Source organism: Carcharhinus amblyrhynchos, chromosome 23, assembly GCF_965287045.1.
Source record: "Carcharhinus amblyrhynchos chromosome 23, sCarAmb.v2.hapA, whole genome shotgun sequence".
Classification (NCBI taxonomy): domain Eukaryota; kingdom Metazoa; phylum Chordata; class Chondrichthyes; order Carcharhiniformes; family Carcharhinidae; genus Carcharhinus; species Carcharhinus amblyrhynchos.
In genome coordinates this window covers 46,624,565-46,643,599 of record NC_137346.1, presented here as the reverse complement: position 1 = coordinate 46,643,599, position 19,035 = coordinate 46,624,565, and the positions used below count along the sequence as shown (strand labels likewise).

Here is a 19,035-nt window from a genome sequence, read left to right as displayed (position 1 = left end):
GATAAATTTGATGATTAATATTAGTTCCTATCTCCAGAAAATGGAATTGACCAGCATACTGAAAACCTGAGGGTGGAAATTCCTTCCCATCTCCATTTTTAATAAGAACATAAGAAATAGGAGCAGGAGTCGGCCGTCTAGCCCTTCGAGCCTGCCCCGCCATTCAATAAGATCACAGCTGATCCGAAGTGGATCAGTTCCACTTTCCCGCTTTCTCCCCATAACCCTTAATCCCCTTGTCTATCAGAAACCTATCTACCCGTGACTTAAATACATTGATATATATATTTATGTATTTATTTTTGACGAGCAGAGAGATCTCGGGGTACATGTGCATAGATCCCTGAAAGTTGGCACCCAGGTTGATAAGGTTGTTAAGAAGGCATACGGTGTGTTAGCTTTTATTGGTAGAGGGATTGAATTTCGGAGCCGTGAGGTCATGTTACAACTGTACAAAACTCTGGTGCGGCCGCACTTGGAGTATTGCGTACAGTTCTGGTCACCGCATTATAAGAAAGATGTGGAGGCATTGGAAAGGGTGCAGAGGAGGTTTACCAGGATGTTGCCTGGTATGGTAGGAAGGTCTGATGAGGAGAGACTGAGGGACTTGAGGTTATTTTCATTAGAGAGAAGAAGGTTATTAGGTGACCTAATTGAGACATACAAGATGATCAGAGGGTTAGATAGGGTAGACAGTGAGAGCCTTTTTCCTCGGATGGTGATGGCTAACACGAGGGGACATAGCTTTAAATTAAGGGGTGGTAATTATAGGACGGATGTCAGAGGTAGGTTCTTTACTCAGAGGGTAGTAAGGGTGTGGAATGCCCTGCCTGCAGCAGTTGTGGACTCGCCAACTTTAAGGGTGTTCAAATGGTCAGTGGATAGGCATATGGATAACATTGGAATAGTTTAGGTTAGAGGGTCATTAGATTGGTTCCACTGGTCGGTGCAACATTGAGGGCCGAAGGGTCTGTACTGCGCTGGAATGTTCTATGTTCAATCCCACAAAGGCCCTATTCCCATAACCCCACATATTTGCCCTGTGAATCGCGCTGACGCCAGTGTCAATTTAGCACGGCCAATCAACCTGTCCCTCACAACTTTGGACTAAGGGAAGAAACCAGTGCCACCCAGAGGAAAACCACTCGGACATGGGGAGAAAGTGCAAACTTCGCACAGACGGTGATCCGAGGCTGGAATTGAACCCAGGTCCCTGGTGCTGTGAGACAGGGACTCTGCCACCGTACTGCTGATCAGAATTGAGAGAGTAAAAGTTTAAAATAAGTATACATGGCAGGTTTTTCACACGGAGCTTTGTAAAGGTCTGGAATGCGCTGCCAGAGGAGATGGTGGAAGCAGATTCTTTAATAATGATCCAGAGGCATCTGGATTGACTCATGAATGGGCAAGAGTGGAGGGACCAGGGAGAGGCAAGAAAATACTTGATTCCAGAGATATACAAAAAAACAAACACAAAGAACAACACAGCACAGGAAACAGGCCCTTTGGCCCAACGAGCCCACGCTGCCACGTGAGAAAACCCACTCAAGCACGGGGAGAATGCGCAAACTCCCACAGACACCGACCCAAATCCATGTATCTGCACAACAAACAGTGATAGTCACTGAGCTGTCGTGTTGTCCGTCAGTTGGTCCAGTTTAAGCGTACACTAACGCCGTGAAGCACTAGGCAACTCTCGAAACAACATCCAAGAGCAGCCCTCGCACGACCCACCGCGTGTTGGACAACAAGGCGGACCCAATCACCTGTGGATTAAAAAAAAGACATCAATAACATACACAACTTAGACAGACATTCACGGAATAACCAGAAGCTCAAACGTAAGACAAGTGAGCCATAAAATATGTTGGACAGTCCGTAGGAATCAGTTGATTTCCAGGAACGTCCTAAGGCCCTTGATCCATATTTAGAACAATCCTTTGTATCCCTCCATCTCTAGTCCGCTCATGTGCCTATCTAGGTAAGCCTTAAACAACCCTAGCGTGCCTGCCTCCACCACCCTACTTGGCAGTGCATTCCAGGCCCCCACAACCCTCTGTGTGAAAAACCTCCCTCTAACATCCGAATTATACCTCCCCCACCGCCCCCCCCACTACTCACCCTAAGCCCGTGGGTCCTCTTGATTTTTGTATCCAACCTAGGAAAATGCTTACCACTGTTTACTCTATCTATACCCTTCATAATCTCATACACCTCGATTAGATCCCCGCTCAGTCGCCGTCTTTCAAGGGAAAACAGCCCCAATTTGCCCAATCTTTCCTCATAACCCAGTCCTTCCATACCAGGCAGCATCCTGGTAAACCTCCTCTGCACTCTCTCCAGGGTCTCCACGTCCTGTTAAGGCACAGTCTTGGTGGGCCAGTTTCCGTGCTGCACTATTTTTCTTTAGATGAGAAGGAGTACAGAGGAGAGTCAAGAGAATGTTACCTAGTCTGGGCTGAAGAGATCCTTCCTCATTCTCCTAAACTCCACAGATTATGTTGCTAAGCAATTCTGTCTCTCCTCATATATCAACACCATCGATCACTGCGCACTAACTGTGTACTGAGAAAGACATCAGAAGACCAGTTTGAGGATGTTTTTGTGTTGAAATAGTGTCAGTTCCTGAAGCCAAGAGGACAGCCCTTATGGACTACAATATTTCCCCAAAGAAATGGAGATGTTCTGTGAGCTGTCAGAACCCTCAGCAGATTGCTCAGCACAAATCTTACTGTGATCCAGAATGAACAATTTGTTTTTGTCCATTTTGATATAAAATGTGTTGAAACGAACGGTATGATCTGAATCTGTTTGTTTATTGACTATGATTAATGGCAGTCTCCATGGGCCTGGCCAGTGTCTCAGAAGGTTTCCCCTCTGCTATTAATATGGGTTTCCTTTGAATGTGTTATTCCACTGCCAGCGGGAGCGTGGACCCCGACACAAGCAGAGATCAGTAGTTTCAGGAAAAGGAAGAGGAGTGATTAGAATCCGAAAATATAGAAATGGGAATGGATGAGAATCTGAGAGCGATGGACTGGAATGTTACAACAGTCGACAGGAGTTTTATCTCGGGTCTTTACTACCTTTCTAAAGATGTGAAACTATTAACATCTCGCATTGAATTTGCACTCATGGTTATTCAAGGGATTTACTATCCCATCCTAGCTATCGTTGGTGTCCCTGGTAAGTGTCTTCATCCTGTTAATATTTCAAATCTCTCTGTTTAACGGTATGACTGTTGCTCTGTTCTCTGGCCTGTTTGTACTTGTGCTCGCTCTTTTCAGTCTCTGTATTCAGTGTTGAACTTAGAACATAACTTAAGAACATAAGAAATAGGAGCAGGAGTCGGCCATCTAGCCCTTTGAGCCTGCCCCGCCATTCAATAAGATCATGGCTGATCTGAAGTGGAACTTACTCCAAATGTTTCATTGTTTCTGATATTCCTTTTTCTCGTCTTTGCTACTTTTGAGGTCCCTGGTAATTCCTTATATCAGCTTTTATATTTGTAATTTCATTATCTAATGATCTTGCTTGGGAACATGGATTTCATGATGTTCAGTTCTAATCTCAATTTCTGTTTCCCAACCACTGGATCCAGAATGTTGTACGAAGTCTGACAACACCAGGTTAAAGTCCAACCGATTGATTTGATAGTAAACTCACAAGCTTTCGGGGTTTGTCCCTTCGTCAGGTGAATGGAGACGAAGAGACAAACCCCGAAATCTTGTGAGTTTACTATCAAATCAATCGGTTGGACTTTAACCTGCTGTTGTCAGACTCCTGACTGTGTTTACCCCAGTCCAACACCAACATCTCCACATCATGAGTACTATCCAGAATGTTGCCCAGGATGGAACATTTGAGCTGTAAGGAGATGTTGTATAAGCTTGGAGTGTTGTATCGAGAGCAGAGATGGCACAGGGGGCATGATTGAGTTGTAATAAATGATGAGGATCAGGGTAAAGGGAGCAACTGTTCCCATTGATTGAAATGTCAGTCACGAGAACTCAGCTTTAGGATGAAGGGCAGGTGATTAAGAGGAGATTTGAGAGGAGGGTGGGGGGGGGGTGGCGGTAGCTGGTGGGGGCAGTTGGGGGGGAGTGGGCAGGTATCTGGAATGCACTGCCTACAAACATCATGGAGACTTGAAGCCTTCCAAACATTAAAAGCCATTTGGATGAGCACTTGAAAGATCAGAATTTTCCAGGATCTGGGACGAGTGCAGGAAAGGAATAAACACAAAGTTATTGGTGCGTATCTGCCGTGTGAACTTAACTAATGTTAATGTCCCTGAGCTGTACCGATCTGGCATAATCACAGACATCTCAAATTAACTACATGATCCAGAATGACTTTTTAATTATACTCTGCAGGCCAGTATGAACAGAGTGCAACTTCTTCTCAAAACAGTATAAGCAGTGTAGCAACATTTCTATCAAACTGTTTCGAACTTTAACAATGTCAGTGAAAGATGTAAATTACACAATTTATAGTCATCAGCAAGACATAACCCTAATCACAGAGCGGGCACATTTAAACTTTTTAACCTGAGGACTAGATTATCTTTACCCATTTAATATTTATATTGAATCTAAAATAGTTTTTCAGAAATATTATACAATTTCACCAAACACATTCCCTTCATTTTCCTTTCTTGACAAAATGTGTAGAAGTAAATGAGAAAAAGAATTAAATTGTACATTATGGAAGATGCAGTAGAATTCATCATTTCCCCTTGAGTTTCCTCAATGAAATTACCACACTTGTCATCTACAAAGTGCATTCAAGATCAGTCATTCAGCCCAAGGTCATCGACAGTCTCTAGCCCCTTGGTATAGTCTAGGCAGAAACTCCCAGGCATTAATATCTCCCCTGTGCGGTTAACCCAAGCTGTAATATATCCCTCGGCACATTGTCCTGGACCTTGCAATGTGCCAGTGTACAACTCTCGATCATGGGCAATGCTGTCTTCTCATGGCAAAACCAACAAGTTTCAGGCACAGCGACCAGTACCTTCCAGTGCATTGATTATCCTCCCTCAATGTTGATGGTTTCCTGGGTGCTGGACACGGGAACAATCTATAGACCAGAGAGTTCTGCTCAGGATCAATAATAACTGATGATCTCCTAAGTGACGCACATTTTGAGAGGAGCATTCTCTTCCCTGCACCTTCCAGGGTACTTGGCATGTCTCTGGCTTGTTGTGTGATCACTGAGGGGTAAGACACTGGAACAAGAAAGGGGCGAGAAAATGTATCTAACCTCAAAGGAGGAAGAAGAGGTCTCAGCAAAAACCAGTAGAGCAGAAAACTGTTAAAAACATCGGGACAGAACTAGGCTATTCTGTCCATCAAATCTTCTCCACCATTCAATGAGATCAAGGCTGATCTGATATAATTCTCAACTCCAACTTCCCACTTCATCCCACAAGCCTCGATTCCTTAACGGATTAAAGATTTGACAATCCCAGCCTTGGATTAAGGATTCCTTAACCACCCAGCCTCTGAAGCTCTCAGGGGTAAAGAATACCAGAGATTCACTACCCTCTCAGACAATACACTCCTCCTCATCTCTGTCTTCAGTGGACGACGCCTTACATTGAGATTGCACCCTCTGGTCGTAGATTCACTCGGAGAAACAACCTGTCAGCATGGACTCTGTAAAGCCCCTGAGACTCCCACGTGTCTCAGTAAAGTCACCTCTGTTGCTTTTGAACTCAAGTGAGTTCAGGCCCAATCTATTCAACCTCTCCTCTTAAGAAAATCCCTTCATTCCCGGGATCAACCCAGCGATTTTTTTTCAGGACTGTCTCCGATGTGCATTTTTTTTAGGGAAGGCGACTAAATCTGTTCACACTATTTCAAGTGTGGTGTAAGTACTTCCTTGTATAGTTTTAATAAGGCTTTCCTTTGAAACTAAAGGCCAACGTTCTATTTGCCTTCCTGTATGCTAACATTTTGCGGTTTATTCACAAGGGCTGACAAATCCCTCTGTCTGCAGTCATTCTCTATTTAAATATTAGGCAACTCCTTTATCCCTTTGACCAGGGCACGTAACTTCAGACTGTGTTATATAATATTCCAACAGTAAAGGCTTTACTCACTCATCTACATCCCTCTCTGGAGGAAGGAGGTGTGGATGTATTTACTCCATCTATCTCTTCCTCAAATCTGTGGATTGATTTTGCCTCCATTGCACTCTGGGGCAACGAGTTCCACATTTTCATAATTCTCTGAGATCAGTTTCTCTGCATCTCAGTTTTGAACATAAGAAATAGGAGCAGGAGTCGGCCATCTAGCCCCTCGAGCCTGCCCCGCCATTCAATAAGATCATGGCTGATCTGAAGTGGACCAGTTCCACTTTCCCGCTTTCTCCCCATAACCCTTAATTCCCTTGTCTATCAGAAACCTATCTACCCTATCTGCCTTTGACAAAGCCGTGCTGACGATTCTTAACCATATTATACCTCTCCAAATGTTCATAAATCCTGTCTCTCAGGATCTTCTCCATCAACTTACCAACCGCTGAGGTTAGCCTCACCGGTCTATAATTTCCAGGGCTATCTCTACTTCCTTTCTTGAATAAAGGAACCACATCCGCAATCCTCCAATCCTCCGGAATCTCTCCCGTCTCCATTGACGATGCAAAGATCATCGACAGAGGATCAGCAATCTCCTCCCTTGCCTCCCACAGTAGCCTGGGGTGTATCCCATCCGGTCCCAGTGACTTAACTAAAGCTTTTCAAAAGCTCCAACACATCCTCTTTCTTAATATCTACATGCTCAAGCTTTTCAGTCTGCTGCAAATCTGCACTATCTACCCGTGACTTAAACATATTCAGCGAGGCAGCCTCCACCACTTCAATGGGCAGAGAATACCATGGATTCACCTTTGAGTGAAGAGAACTTCTCTCAATCTCTGTGATCTCTTGTTTTAGATATCCCTAAAGGAACAGACATCTGTTCAAAGTCCCCTTCAGTATTTTACAGAGCCTGAAGCGATCCCCACTCATTCTTCTGAAGGGCAGCGAATACAAGCCCAAGGCTATCTATTTTTTCGAAGTGCGCCCCAAGACACTTGTCAGATTTTTGAACAATCTGCTAATGTTCTGCACATGTGATCGAGACATTGATATCCTCCCGTAACCGACAAGCATCTTCTTCACTGTTAAACCATCTTGCCAATCTATGTGTCATCCATCACATTATCACTTGTATCATAAAAATCAATAAGCGACCCAGCAATAAACTTTGTGTATGCAACTGGACACTCCCCTTTTCCTTTGTGAAACTGTATGTCTCTTTTCTTGAAATCTACCTCCTTTTGCTGAGTGAAGACTGATAAGAAATATTCATCCAATCTCCTTCAAATGTCCTCCAGTTTCAGACTCAGTTTGCCCCCTTGGTTCCATCTGCCACTTCTCTGCCCAGTCTTGCATCCTATCTCTGTTACGCTGCAACTTCTGACATCCCTCCACACTATCCACAACACCACCAACCTTTGTGCCATCAGCAAACTTACCAGCCCATCCCTCCACTTCCTCATCCAGGTCATTTATAAAAATCACAAAGAGTAAGGGTCCCAGAACAGATCCCTGGGGCACTCCACTGGTGACCAACCTCCATGTAGAAAAAGACCCAACTATAACCACTCTCTGCCTTCTGTGGGCAAGGCAGTTCTGGATCCACAAAGCAATGTTCCCTTGGATCCCATGCTCCCTCACTTTCTCAATAAGCCTTGCATTGGGCACCTTATCAAGCGTCTTGCTGAAGTCCATATAAACCACATCTACCGCTCTTCCTTCATCAATGTGTTTAGTCACATCCTCAAAAAATTCAATCAGGCTCGTAAGGTATGATCTGCCTTTGACAAAGGCGTGCTGACTATTCTTAATCATGTTATACCTCTCCAAATGTTCATAAATCCTGCCTCTCAGGATTGAGATTAGACTCACTGGTCTGTAATTTCCAGGGCTATCTCTACTTCCTTTCTTGAATAAAGAAACAACATCCACAATCCTCCGGAACCTCTCCCGTCTCCATTGATGACGCAAAGATCATTGCCAGAGGCTCAGCAATCTCTTCCCTCGCCTCCCACAGTAACCTGGGGTACATCCCATCCGGTCCTGGTGACTTATCTAAAGCTTTTCAAAAGCTCCAACACATCCTCTTTCCTAATATCTACATGCTCAAGCTTTTCAGTCTGCTGTAAGTCTGCACTACAACCACCAAGATCCTTTTCCACTGTGAATACTGAAGTAAAGTATTCATTGAGTGCCTCTGCTATTTCTATCGGTTCCAAACAAACTTTCCCACCGTCACACCTGATAGGTCCTATTCCTTCACATCTTACCCTCTTGCCCTTCACATTTGTAGAATACCTTGGAGTTTTCCTTAATCCAGCCTGCCAAGGCCTTCTCATGATCCCTTCTGGCTCTCCTAATTTCCTTCTTAAGATCTTTTCTACTAGCTGTATACTCTTCTAGATCTCTAACATTACCTAGCTCCCTGAACCTTTTGTAAGCTTTTCTTTTCTTCTTGATTAGATTTATTTCTACACCACAGTTCCTGTAACCTACCATAACTTCCCTGTCTCATTGGAACGTTGCTGTGCAGAACTCCAGACAAATATTCCCTGAAAATTTGCCACATTTCTTCCGTTCATTTCCCTGAGAAAATCACTTTCCAATTTAAGCCTCCAATTTCCTGCCTGATAGCCTCATAATTCCCCTTATTCCAAATAAACAAGGAGCTATGGAAAAGGCAGGAGAATGATAGAATCATAGAAACACTACACTGCTCAAAAAGGTCATCGAGTCTGTACCGGCCACAATCCAATCCAGGCCTTCTCTCCTTATCCCTACAGATTTACCCGCAAATCCCTCTAACCTTTGCATTTCAGGACACTAAGGGCTAATTTAGCCTGGCCAATCAACCTAACCCACACATCTTTGGATTGTGGGATGAAACCAGAGCACCCGGAGGAAACCCACGCAGACACAAAAATGGGGATTAGAAAAACATAATCAGCCATGACTGAGTGGCGGAGCAGACTCCATGGGCCACGGGGCCTAATTCTGCTCCTTTGTCTTATGGTGTTAACCAGATCCAGCACTGGGCTGTGCTTTATTGGACTTTCAACATATTGATAGAAAAACACTTGGGATACATATCAGGCATGTGTGCGTGTGTGTGTGTGTGTTTTGTGTGTGTGTGTGTGTGTGTGTGTTTCGTGTGTGTGTGTGTGTGTGTGTTTTGTGTGTGTGTGTGTGTGTGTGTGTGTTTTGTGTGTGTTTTGTGTGTGTGTGTGTTTTGTGTGTGTGTGTGTGTGTTTTGTGTGTGTTTTGTGTGTGTTTTGTGTGTGTGTGTGTGTTTTGTGTGTGTCTGTGTGTGTGTGTGTGTGTGTGTGTTTTGTGTGTGTTTTGTGTGTGTGTGTGTTTTGTGTGTGTGTGTGTGTTTTGTGTGTGTTTTGTGTGTGTTTTGTGTGTGTTTTGTGTGTGTGTGTGTGTTTTGTGTGTGTCTGTGTGTGTGTTTTGTGTGTGTGTGTTTTGTGTGTGTTTTGTGTGTGTTTTGTGTGTGTTTTGTGTGTGTGTGTGTGTTTTGTGTGTGTTTTGTGTGTGTGTATTTGGCAACATCACCTCACTCAAAGAGACAATTGTTTCCGCAGCCTGATGTATAATTTAATTCTTTATTTTCCTTCCAGTGAATATAATCACAGTTGTGACACTGAAGAACAGAAACTGTGGACTGTCCAAATGTGTCACTCGTTACCTGATGGCCATGTCAATGGGAGATTTACTGGTCATTATCCTTGACCTGATATTGAGACAAATTCCAATTGTCTTTGCGGAACAGTTTGTTTTCCTGGAGTCCATCCGTGTGTGTAATATTCACGCTGTTTTAGTTTATGCAGCAACGGATTGTTCTGTCTGGTTCACCGTCACTTTCACCTTCGATCGATTTGTGGGCATTTGCTGCCCCAAACTGAAAAGTAAATATTGCAGTGAGAAAACGGCAGCTGTGGTTCTGGGAACAGTGACGGCACTGAGCTGTTTAAAGAACATTTTCTGGTATTTTATGTTATTAGATAAATATTACCTGTTGAATACCCCCTTGTTTTGTATTATCGCATGGGATGTTCTGCAATCTCCGGTCTGGGGGATAATTGAGTTTGTCCACTACATTCTAAACCCGTTTTGTCCATTTGTTGTAATTCTGATGCTTAATATTTTCACCATCAGACACATTTTAGTAAGCAGCAGAGCACGCAGGAGACTCCAGGCTCACAAGATTGGAGAGAGTGCTGGAGATCCAGAGATGGAGAATCGAAGAAAATCCATTATTTTATTGTTTGTTATCTCTGGCAATTTCATGCTGTTATGGTCAGTATTACTGGTCTATTCTATATGGAGCCGAATGTTTTGGTTGGGTTATTATTCTGTATGGTTACATGGTTTTGTTCTGGAATTTGGCTTCATGCTGCAGCTCCTGAGTTGCTGCACAAACACTGCTGTGTACGCTGTGACACAAACTAAGTTCAGACAGGAGTTGAAAAGTGTGCTGAAATTCCCCTTTACTACATTTCAACAATTCATTAAAACCTGAGGGGAAGCTCTACTCACATGGACTCTCTGACTTCATATTGAACACTCAAATGATGCAACAACTCTGCTCTCCAGTTGGTTGATCCACATGTCAATCATTTTGGTTCCTGTATCTGACTGGAGAAGTTGACCACTCACCATTCCTGCTCTCCCGTTGTTTGGCCAAGTTGTCCAATGTCGCGATCCCTCACTAGCCTCCCAGAATTCCTGCGCTCCCAATTGGCCAGGCAATCTGTTCATCATATTCATCCCTCGCACAGATTGGTCTATAACCCTCTAATTATAGATAAGGGACCAGGGTTTGTCTGTGACTGATGTAGTGAGGCAACCAAAAGCCAAGTGAAGCTGACTGACGGACAAAGCAAGGCTGAATGATTGGACAAATGGGGCCGACCGACTGACTGATTGTGTCTGAGTGACCGACCCAGAGAGTTCGAATGATGAACCAAGAGAGGCTCAATGGCTGATTGGGCAAGGCTGAATGAAAGCACAAAGAGATTGAATGATTGAATGAGTGATGCTGAATGACTGACTGAGGAAGTGACATCAACTGATAGATGGAGCAAGTGATGCCTACTGACTGACCGACTGAGTGAGTGAGTGAGTGAGTGAGGCAGACTGACTGAGTGAGTGAGGCAGACTGACTGAGTGAGGCAGACTGAATGAGTGAGTGAGTCAGACTGAATGAGTGAGTGAGGCAGACTGACTGAGTGAGTGAGGCAGACTGAGTGAGTGAGTGAGGCAGACTGAATGAGTGAGTGAGGCAGACTGAGTGAGTGAGTGAGGCAGACTGACTGAGTGAGTGAGGCAGACTGACTGAGTGAGTGAGGCAGACTGAATGAGTGAGTGAGGCAGACTGAATGAGTGAGTGAGGCAGACTGACTGATACTTCGAGGATGGAGGACTCACCAACTGAGTGAGGCTGACTTGCCGAGTGAGTCCGATTGGCTCATTGAACGACTGAGAGTGGCCGACAACCGAGGGAGCAAAGGTTCCTTGAGTGAACGATCTGGTGAAGCTGAGAGACTGACCGAGGGATAGAGGGAGGCTGACTGACTGAGCGAGTCAGGCCGTCTGACTGACCCACTCAGACTGACCAATCAACCTGAGAAGGCTTACATAAAGTTTACCGAGCTCACTGATTGGACAAATCCGAATAACTGACTGAGTGCGTGAGGCCGACTTAACTGATCGAGCGTCTGATGGCAACGAGCGAGGCCAAATAACTGAACAAGTGAGAAAGGCCGACTGACTGACCGAACAAACAACGCTGGCCCGGGAACCGACAGAACAAGGCCGACTGGCGGAGATAGGGAGGACGACGAACGAGTGTGGTCATCTGATTGGCCCAGTGAGTGAGGCCGACTGACTAATCAAACAAAGCCAACTCTCTGATTGACCAATCATGGCTGACTGACCAATGAAGTGAGGCCGACCAACAAGTTATAGACTCACAGAGGTTTACAGCAGGGAATCAGGCCCTTCAGCCCAACTTGTCCATGCTACCCTCTTTTTAAAACCCGAAGTTAGTCCCAATTGCCCGCATTTGGCCCATATCCCTCGATACCCATCGTACTCATGTAACTGTCTAAATGCTTTTTAAAAGACAAAATTGTTCCCACCTCTACTTCTACCTCTGGCAGCTCGTTCCAGACACTCACCCCCCTCTGTGTGAAGAAATGCCCCTCTGAACCCTTTTGTATCTCTCCCCTCGCACCTTAAACCTCTGCCCTTGAGTTTTAGACTCCCCTACCTTTGGGAAAAGATATTGACTATCTAGCTGATCTGTGCCCCTCATTATTTTATAGACCTCTATAAGATCACCCCTCAGCCTCCTACACTCCAGAGGGGAAATAGAAATCTTAATCTATCCAATCTCTCCTTATAACTCAAACTATCTAGTCCTGGTAGCATCTTAGTAAACATTTTCTGCACTTTTTCTAGTTTAATAATAGCCTTCCGATGATAGAGTGACCAGAACTGTACACAATATTCCAAGTGTGGCCTTACCAATGCCTTGTACAACTTCAACAAGACGTCCCAACTCCTGTATTCAATGTTCTGACCGATGAAACCAAGCATGCCGAATGCCTTCTTCACCACTCTGTCCACCTGTGACTCCACTTTCAAGGAGCTATGAACCTGTACCCCTAAATCTCTTTGTTCTGTAACTCTCCCCAACACCCTACCATTAACTGGGTCCTTCCCTGGTTGATCTACCAAAAAGTATAACCTCACATTTATGTAAATTAAACTCCATCTGCCATTTGTCAGCCCACTGGCCCAATTGATCAAGATCCCGTTGCAATCCGAGATAACTTCCTTCACTGTCCACACGCCAATAGTCTTGGTGTCGTCTGCAAACTTACTAACCATACCCCCTATATTCTCACCCACATCATTGATATAAATGACAAGTAACAGTGGACCCAGCACTGATTCCTAAGGCATATCACTGGTCACAGGCCTCCAGTTTGAAAAGAGACCCTCTACAATCACCCTCTTCTGTCATCAAGCCAATGTTCTATGCATTTAGATACCTCACCCTGGATCCTGTGAGATTTAACCTTATGCACCAACCTACCATGCAGTTCCTTGTCAAAGGCCTTGCTAAAGTCCATGTAGACAACATCAACTGCACTGCCCTCATCTACCTTCTTGGTTACCCCTTCAAAAATCAAATTTGTGAGACATGATTTTCCACTCATGCTGAATGTCGCTAATCAGTCCTTGTGTCTCAAAATGCCATAGACCATAGAACCATAGAACCCTACAGAGCAGAAAGAGACCCTTCAGCCCATCGAGTCTGCACCAACCACAATCCCACCCAGGCCCTACCCCCATATCCCTACATATTATACCCACTAATCCCTCTAACCTAAGCACCTCAGGACACTAAGGAACAATTTTAGCACGGCCAATCAACCTAACCCACACATCTTGGACTGTGGGAGGAAACCGGAGCACCCGGAGGAAACCCACGCAGACACGAGGAGAACGTGCAAACTCCTATGCCTATAGATCTCTCTCAAAATATCTTCTGACAATTAACCCACCACAGATGTGAGGCTCACTGGCCTGCAGTTCCCAGGCTTTTCCCTGCAGCCCTTTTTAAACAAAGGCCATTTGCCACTCTCCAATCTTCGGGCACCTCACCTGTGACTATCGATGATTCAAATGTCTCGGCTAGGGGACCCGCAATTTCCTCCCTAGCCTCCCACAACATCCTGGGATACACTTCATCAGGTCCTGGGGATTTATCTACCTTGATGCACTTTAAGACTTCCAGCACCTCTTTCTCTGTAATATGTACACTCCTCAAGACATCAGATTTATTTCCCCGAGTTCCCGAACATCCATGCTTTTCTCAACAGTAAATACTGACGAGAAATATTCATTTAGGATCTCACCCATACATATATGACCTTGCTGATCCTTAAGATGTCCTACTCCCTCCTTGCTGCTTTTTTTCACTTTATGTATTTGGAGAAGCTCTCTGGATTCGCCTTCACCTTATTTGCCGTAACAAACTCGTGAGCTCTTTTTGCCCTCCTGATTTACCTCTTAACTCTACTCCTACACTCCCATACTCTTCAAGGGCTTCACTTGATTCCAGCTGCTGATGTATGTCATGTCCCTCTTTGGTAGAAATAATAGTCGGAGGGATTACTATTTAAAGGGTGTAAAGCTGCAGCATGCTACGGTGCAGAGGGATCTGGGGGTCCTTGTGCACGAATCGCAAAAACCCAGTCTGCAGGTGCAGCAGGTGGTCAGGAAGGTGAATGGGATGCTGGCCTTTATAGCGAGGGGGATAGAATATAAAAGTAGGGAGGTCTTGCTGCAGCTGTATAGGGCATTGGTGAGGCCGCAGCTGGAGTACTGTGTGCAGTTTTGGTCGCCACACTTGCGCAAGGATATTTTGGCCTTGGAGGGAGTGCAGAGGAGGTTCACTAGGCTGATACCGGAGATGAGAGGGTTGGACTATGAAGAGAGATTGAATAGACTGGGTCTGTACTCGTTGGAGTTTAGAAGGATGAGGGGGGGATCTTATAGAGACGTATAAGATGATGAATGGGATGGATAGGGTAGAGGTAGAGAGATTCTTCCCACTCAGAAAGGACAGCAGGACTAGAGGGCACAGCCTCAAGATAAGGGGGGGCAGTTTAGATCAGAGTTAAGGAGGAACTTCTTCACTCAAAGGGTGGTGAATCTCTGGAATTCTCTGCCCGTTGAAGTGGTGGAGGCTGCCTCGCTAAATATATTTAAGACGCGGGTTGATGGGTTTTTGATAAGCGAGAGGATTAAGGGTTATGGGGAGAGGGCGGGAATGTGGAACTGAGCCACGACAGATCAGCCATGATCTTATTGAATGGCGGGGCAGGCTCGAAGGGCTGGATGGCCGACTCCTGCTCCTATTTCTTATGTTCTTATGTGCCTCCTTCTTCTTCTTGACCAGGGCCTCAATATTTCGAGTCATCCAGAGTTCCCTTATTCTCCCAGCCTTGCCCTTCACTCTAAGAGGAATGTGTTTACACTGAACCCTGGTTAACACACTTTTGAGAGCCTCCCACTTACCAGCCGTCCATTTGCCTTCCCACCGACTTCCCCTGTTAACTTTTGAAAGTTCCTGCCTGATATCATCAAAATTAGCCTTGCCCCAATTTAGAATTTTAACTTCTGGGCCAAACCTATCATTCTCCATAGTTACCTTAAAACTAATAGAATTATGGTCACTGGTCCCAGAGTGATATCTCACTAACAATTCTGTCCATACCCTTCCTTATTTCCCAACAGGAGGTCACGTTTAGCCCCCTGTTTGGTTGGGCCATCCATATACTGAATGAGAAGTTCTTCCTGAATACACTCAACACATTTCTCTCCAACCAACCCTCTAATACTGTCCCACTCAATGTTGGGAAAGTGAAAATCCCCTACTATTACCACCCTATTCAGACCCCACTTGGAGTACTGTGCGCAGTTCTGGCCGCCTCACTACAGGAAGGATGTGGAAGCTATTGAGAGGGTGCAGAGGAGATTTACAAGGATGTTGCCTGGATTGGGAGGCATGCCTTATGAGGATAGGTTGAGGGAGCTGGGACTCTTCTCCCTGGAGAGACGAAGGTTGAGAGGCGACCTGATAGAGGTTTATAAAATGTTGAGAGAATAGATAGGGTGGATTCTCGGAGGCTATTTCCCAGGGCTGAAATGGTCGCTACGAGAGGACACAGGTTTAAGGTGCTGGGAAGCAGGTACAGAGGAGATGTTAGGGGTAAGTTTTTCACTCAGAGGGTGGTGAGTGAGTGGAATCGGCTGCCGTTGGTGGTGGTGGAGGTGGATTCAATCGGGTCTTTTAAAAGACTTCTGGATGAGTACATGGGATCTAATGGGATTGGGAGTTACAGATAGGTCTATGGCTTAGTAGGTAAGGATATGATCGGCGCAACTTGTGGGCCGAAGGGCCTGTTTGTGCTGTAGTGTTCTATGTTCTATTGTTCTTGGAGCAATCACCATGGTAGGCTTCTGCAGAAAATGCAGATGTATGGGATTGGTGGTAATTTAGGTACTTGGATCAGGAATTGGTTAGCAGATAGGAGACAGAGGGTGGTGGTTGATGGTAATTATTCATCATGGAGTTCGGTTACGAGTGGTGTGCCTCAGGGATCTGTGTTGGGGCCACTGCTGTTTGTAATCTTTATTAATGATCTGGATGAGGGTATAGTTGGGTGGATTAGTAAGTTTGCTGATGACACCAAAGTCGGAGGTGTGGTAGATTGTGAGGAAGGGTGTCGAAGTTTGCAGGGTGACTTGGATAGGTTGCAGAGCTGGGCCGCGAGGTGGCGGATGGAGTTTAATGCGGAGAAGTGTGAGGTAATCCATTTCGGTAGGAATAACAGATGTGTTGAGTATAGGGCTAACGGGAGGACTTTGAATAGAGTGGAGGAGCAGAGGGATCTAGGTGTATGTGTACATAGATCCCTGAAAGTTGGGAATCAAGTAGATAAGGTTGTTAAGAAGGCGTACGGTGTCTTGGCGTTTATTGGTAGGGGGATTGAATTTAGGAGTCGCAGCGTCATGTTGCAACTGTACACAACTCTGGTGCGGCCGCACTTGGAGTACTGTGTGCAGTTCTGGTCCCCACATTACAGGAAGGATGTGGAGGCTTTGGAGAGGGTGCAGAGGAGGTTTACCAGGATGTTGCCTGGTATGGAGGGGAGGTCCTATGAGGAGAGACTGAGGGATTTGGGGTTGTTTTCACTGGAAAGAAGGCGGCTACGAGGGGATCTTATAGAAACATATAAGATGATTAGAGGTTTAGATAGGGTGGATGGTGATAGCCTGTTTCCTCGGATGGAGAAAGCTAGCACGAGGGGGCATGGCTTTAAATTAAGGGGGGGTAGTTATAGGACGGATGTCAGGGGTAGGTTCTTTACCCAGAGGGTGGTGAGGGACTGGAATGCCCTGCCTGCTGCAGTTGTAAATGCGCCTAGTTTGGGGGCGTTTAAGAGATTGGTGGACAGATTTATGGACGAAAAGGGATTGGTTTAGATTAGTGGGTCATTGTTTTTTTTAAAAATAAGACTGGTCGGCGCAACATTGTGGGCCGAAGGGCCTGTTCCGCGCTGTAATGTTCTATGTTCTATGTTCTTTCTGAATGAGCAGGGCCAACTGACAGTGTGAGGGAGGCTGACTGACTGACCATGAGAGTGAGGCCAACTTACTGAGTGAGCGATCGAGGCCCACTGTCTGACCAACCAAGTGATGCCAACCCACTGACCAAATAAGCCAGGCCAACTGACTGACCAAGTCAGGTCTACTGTCTCGCTGAGTGTGGTCAACTAACTAACTGAGTGAGGCCGATGTCAGTGATAAGGAGCAATGTCTGATGGATTAACTGGCACAAGGAATGATGGACAATGAAACATTGAGGAAGTGATGGTGGAGCCTGGGTTGTCTTGTCGTTCAGTCCCAGTAGGGACCAGGAGTCATGACAAAAAAAACCCACAAAAATTACTAAAGTTGTTATTTTCTCAATGCCAAAATGTGAAGGGATCTTAATACAAGGGAGGGAAATGTATTTTGCTACAAAATGATGGAACGACTGTGTTACACTCTCTGCAGGGAAGGTGACCTAGAATGAAGCACTGGGGACAGAGATGATGGACGGAAATCACACATCAACTTCCTGAGGGAACCACGTGGTCAGGATACGAGACTGTGGCCCCTGTTTGAGTCCCGAGCGAATAGATTATTGTTTAATTAATCATTAAATGGAAACAAGCCTCGTGGCAGCTGTAAAGGGAGGAACATGGTTAACCTTTCAGCTGGATGGACTTGTATCACAGCGGGAAAAATCAGAGCTCCAGCATCAACTATAAGAATCACACAGAGACACCAGATATCCTTCAGTTAAAGTACCTGACCAATCTCAAATTCTGTTCTTTTCAAGTCGTGTCTTTCAACTCCCTGTTTTCCATCTCAGACATTTCCGCTGTAAAAACATCGCGCTTGGTACACTCCTCCTCCAAAAATAATCAAAGTGTTTCTTTCTGCTTTCTGTCTCTTTTCAATTCTAACCAATATAATACATTCGCAGACACAAACATAGAAAAACGGGGGATAGGAGAACGAGGAGGCAGTTTCACCTTTGGAACTGGTTCCGCCATTCATTCTGATCGTGACTGATTGTCCAACTCAGTTCCTAATGCTGTTTTTTCTCGGTAAACTTTGAACCCATTTGCCCCAGGTGCCTTATCCAGCCACCTCTTGAATACATTCAATGTTTTGACATCAACAACTCCCTGGGGTAACGAATTCCACAGGCTCTCCGGGTGGAGAAATGTGTCTTGCCCTCCGCTCTAAATGGTACACTCCGAATTCTCCGACTGTGACCCTGGTTCTGGACCCCCTCCCCGCACCATCCAGAACATCCTCCCTGCCTCTCGTCTTGTCCTATTAGAATTTTATAAGAACCTCCCTCATCCATCTGAACTCTGTGGAAGATAATCCTAACCAAGTGAATCTCTGGTCATACGTCAGTCATTTGAGGAATGGGATGGATTTTTTTCCCTTGCTCTTCAAACTGACACAAGTATAACTTCTGTTTTCGATCTGGAATTAATTCCTGATCTCCTTAATTGGTGTTTTGTAAATCTTTGTTTGCTGCCTGGGAATCGATAAGGGCGTAAAAGGAATGACAGCGCTGTATCCTAACCGCCAGACCACTCGGAAAATCACCTCTTTGCACTTGAACCTGGCCTATCCAATGCTAACTCGGAACCTTCTCTTTCTTTCAGCATTCTTGGGTTTCCCTGTTTTGTTTCAGTGAAGATCGACCGTTCCCCCTTCCTGTGGGTCAAACACGAGGGGTCGAGTTTTACTGTAAGGGACAGTCGATTCCGGGGGGATTTCAGGAAAACAAGATCACTCAG

The 19,035-nt window shown here is 45.3% G+C and overlaps 1 protein-coding gene across 1 annotated transcript; it reads left to right on the top strand.

Moving 5' to 3' along the window:
• The first annotated feature begins 3,011 nt into the window (after window positions 1-3,011).
• On the top strand, window positions 3,012-10,607 carry LOC145357555 (putative G-protein coupled receptor 139). Its single transcript, XM_080211033.1, has 2 exons — window positions 3,012-3,186; window positions 9,706-10,607. The coding sequence occupies exons 1-2, from the start codon at window positions 3,012-3,014 to the stop codon at window positions 10,605-10,607; spliced, it is 1,077 nt and encodes a 358-aa protein (XP_080067159.1).
• Window positions 10,608-19,035: the final 8,428 nt, after the last annotated feature.

Excerpts from the sequence above, each read along its gene's own strand:
- LOC145357555 (XM_080211033.1), top strand. The coding sequence starts at position 3,012 with ATGGATGAGAATCTGAGAGCGATGGACTGGAATGTTACAACAGTCGAC. Across the intron at positions 3,187-9,705 it reads AGCTATCGTTGGTGTCCCTG|TGAATATAATCACAGTTGTG; the intron begins GTAAGTGTCTTC and ends TTTTCCTTCCAG.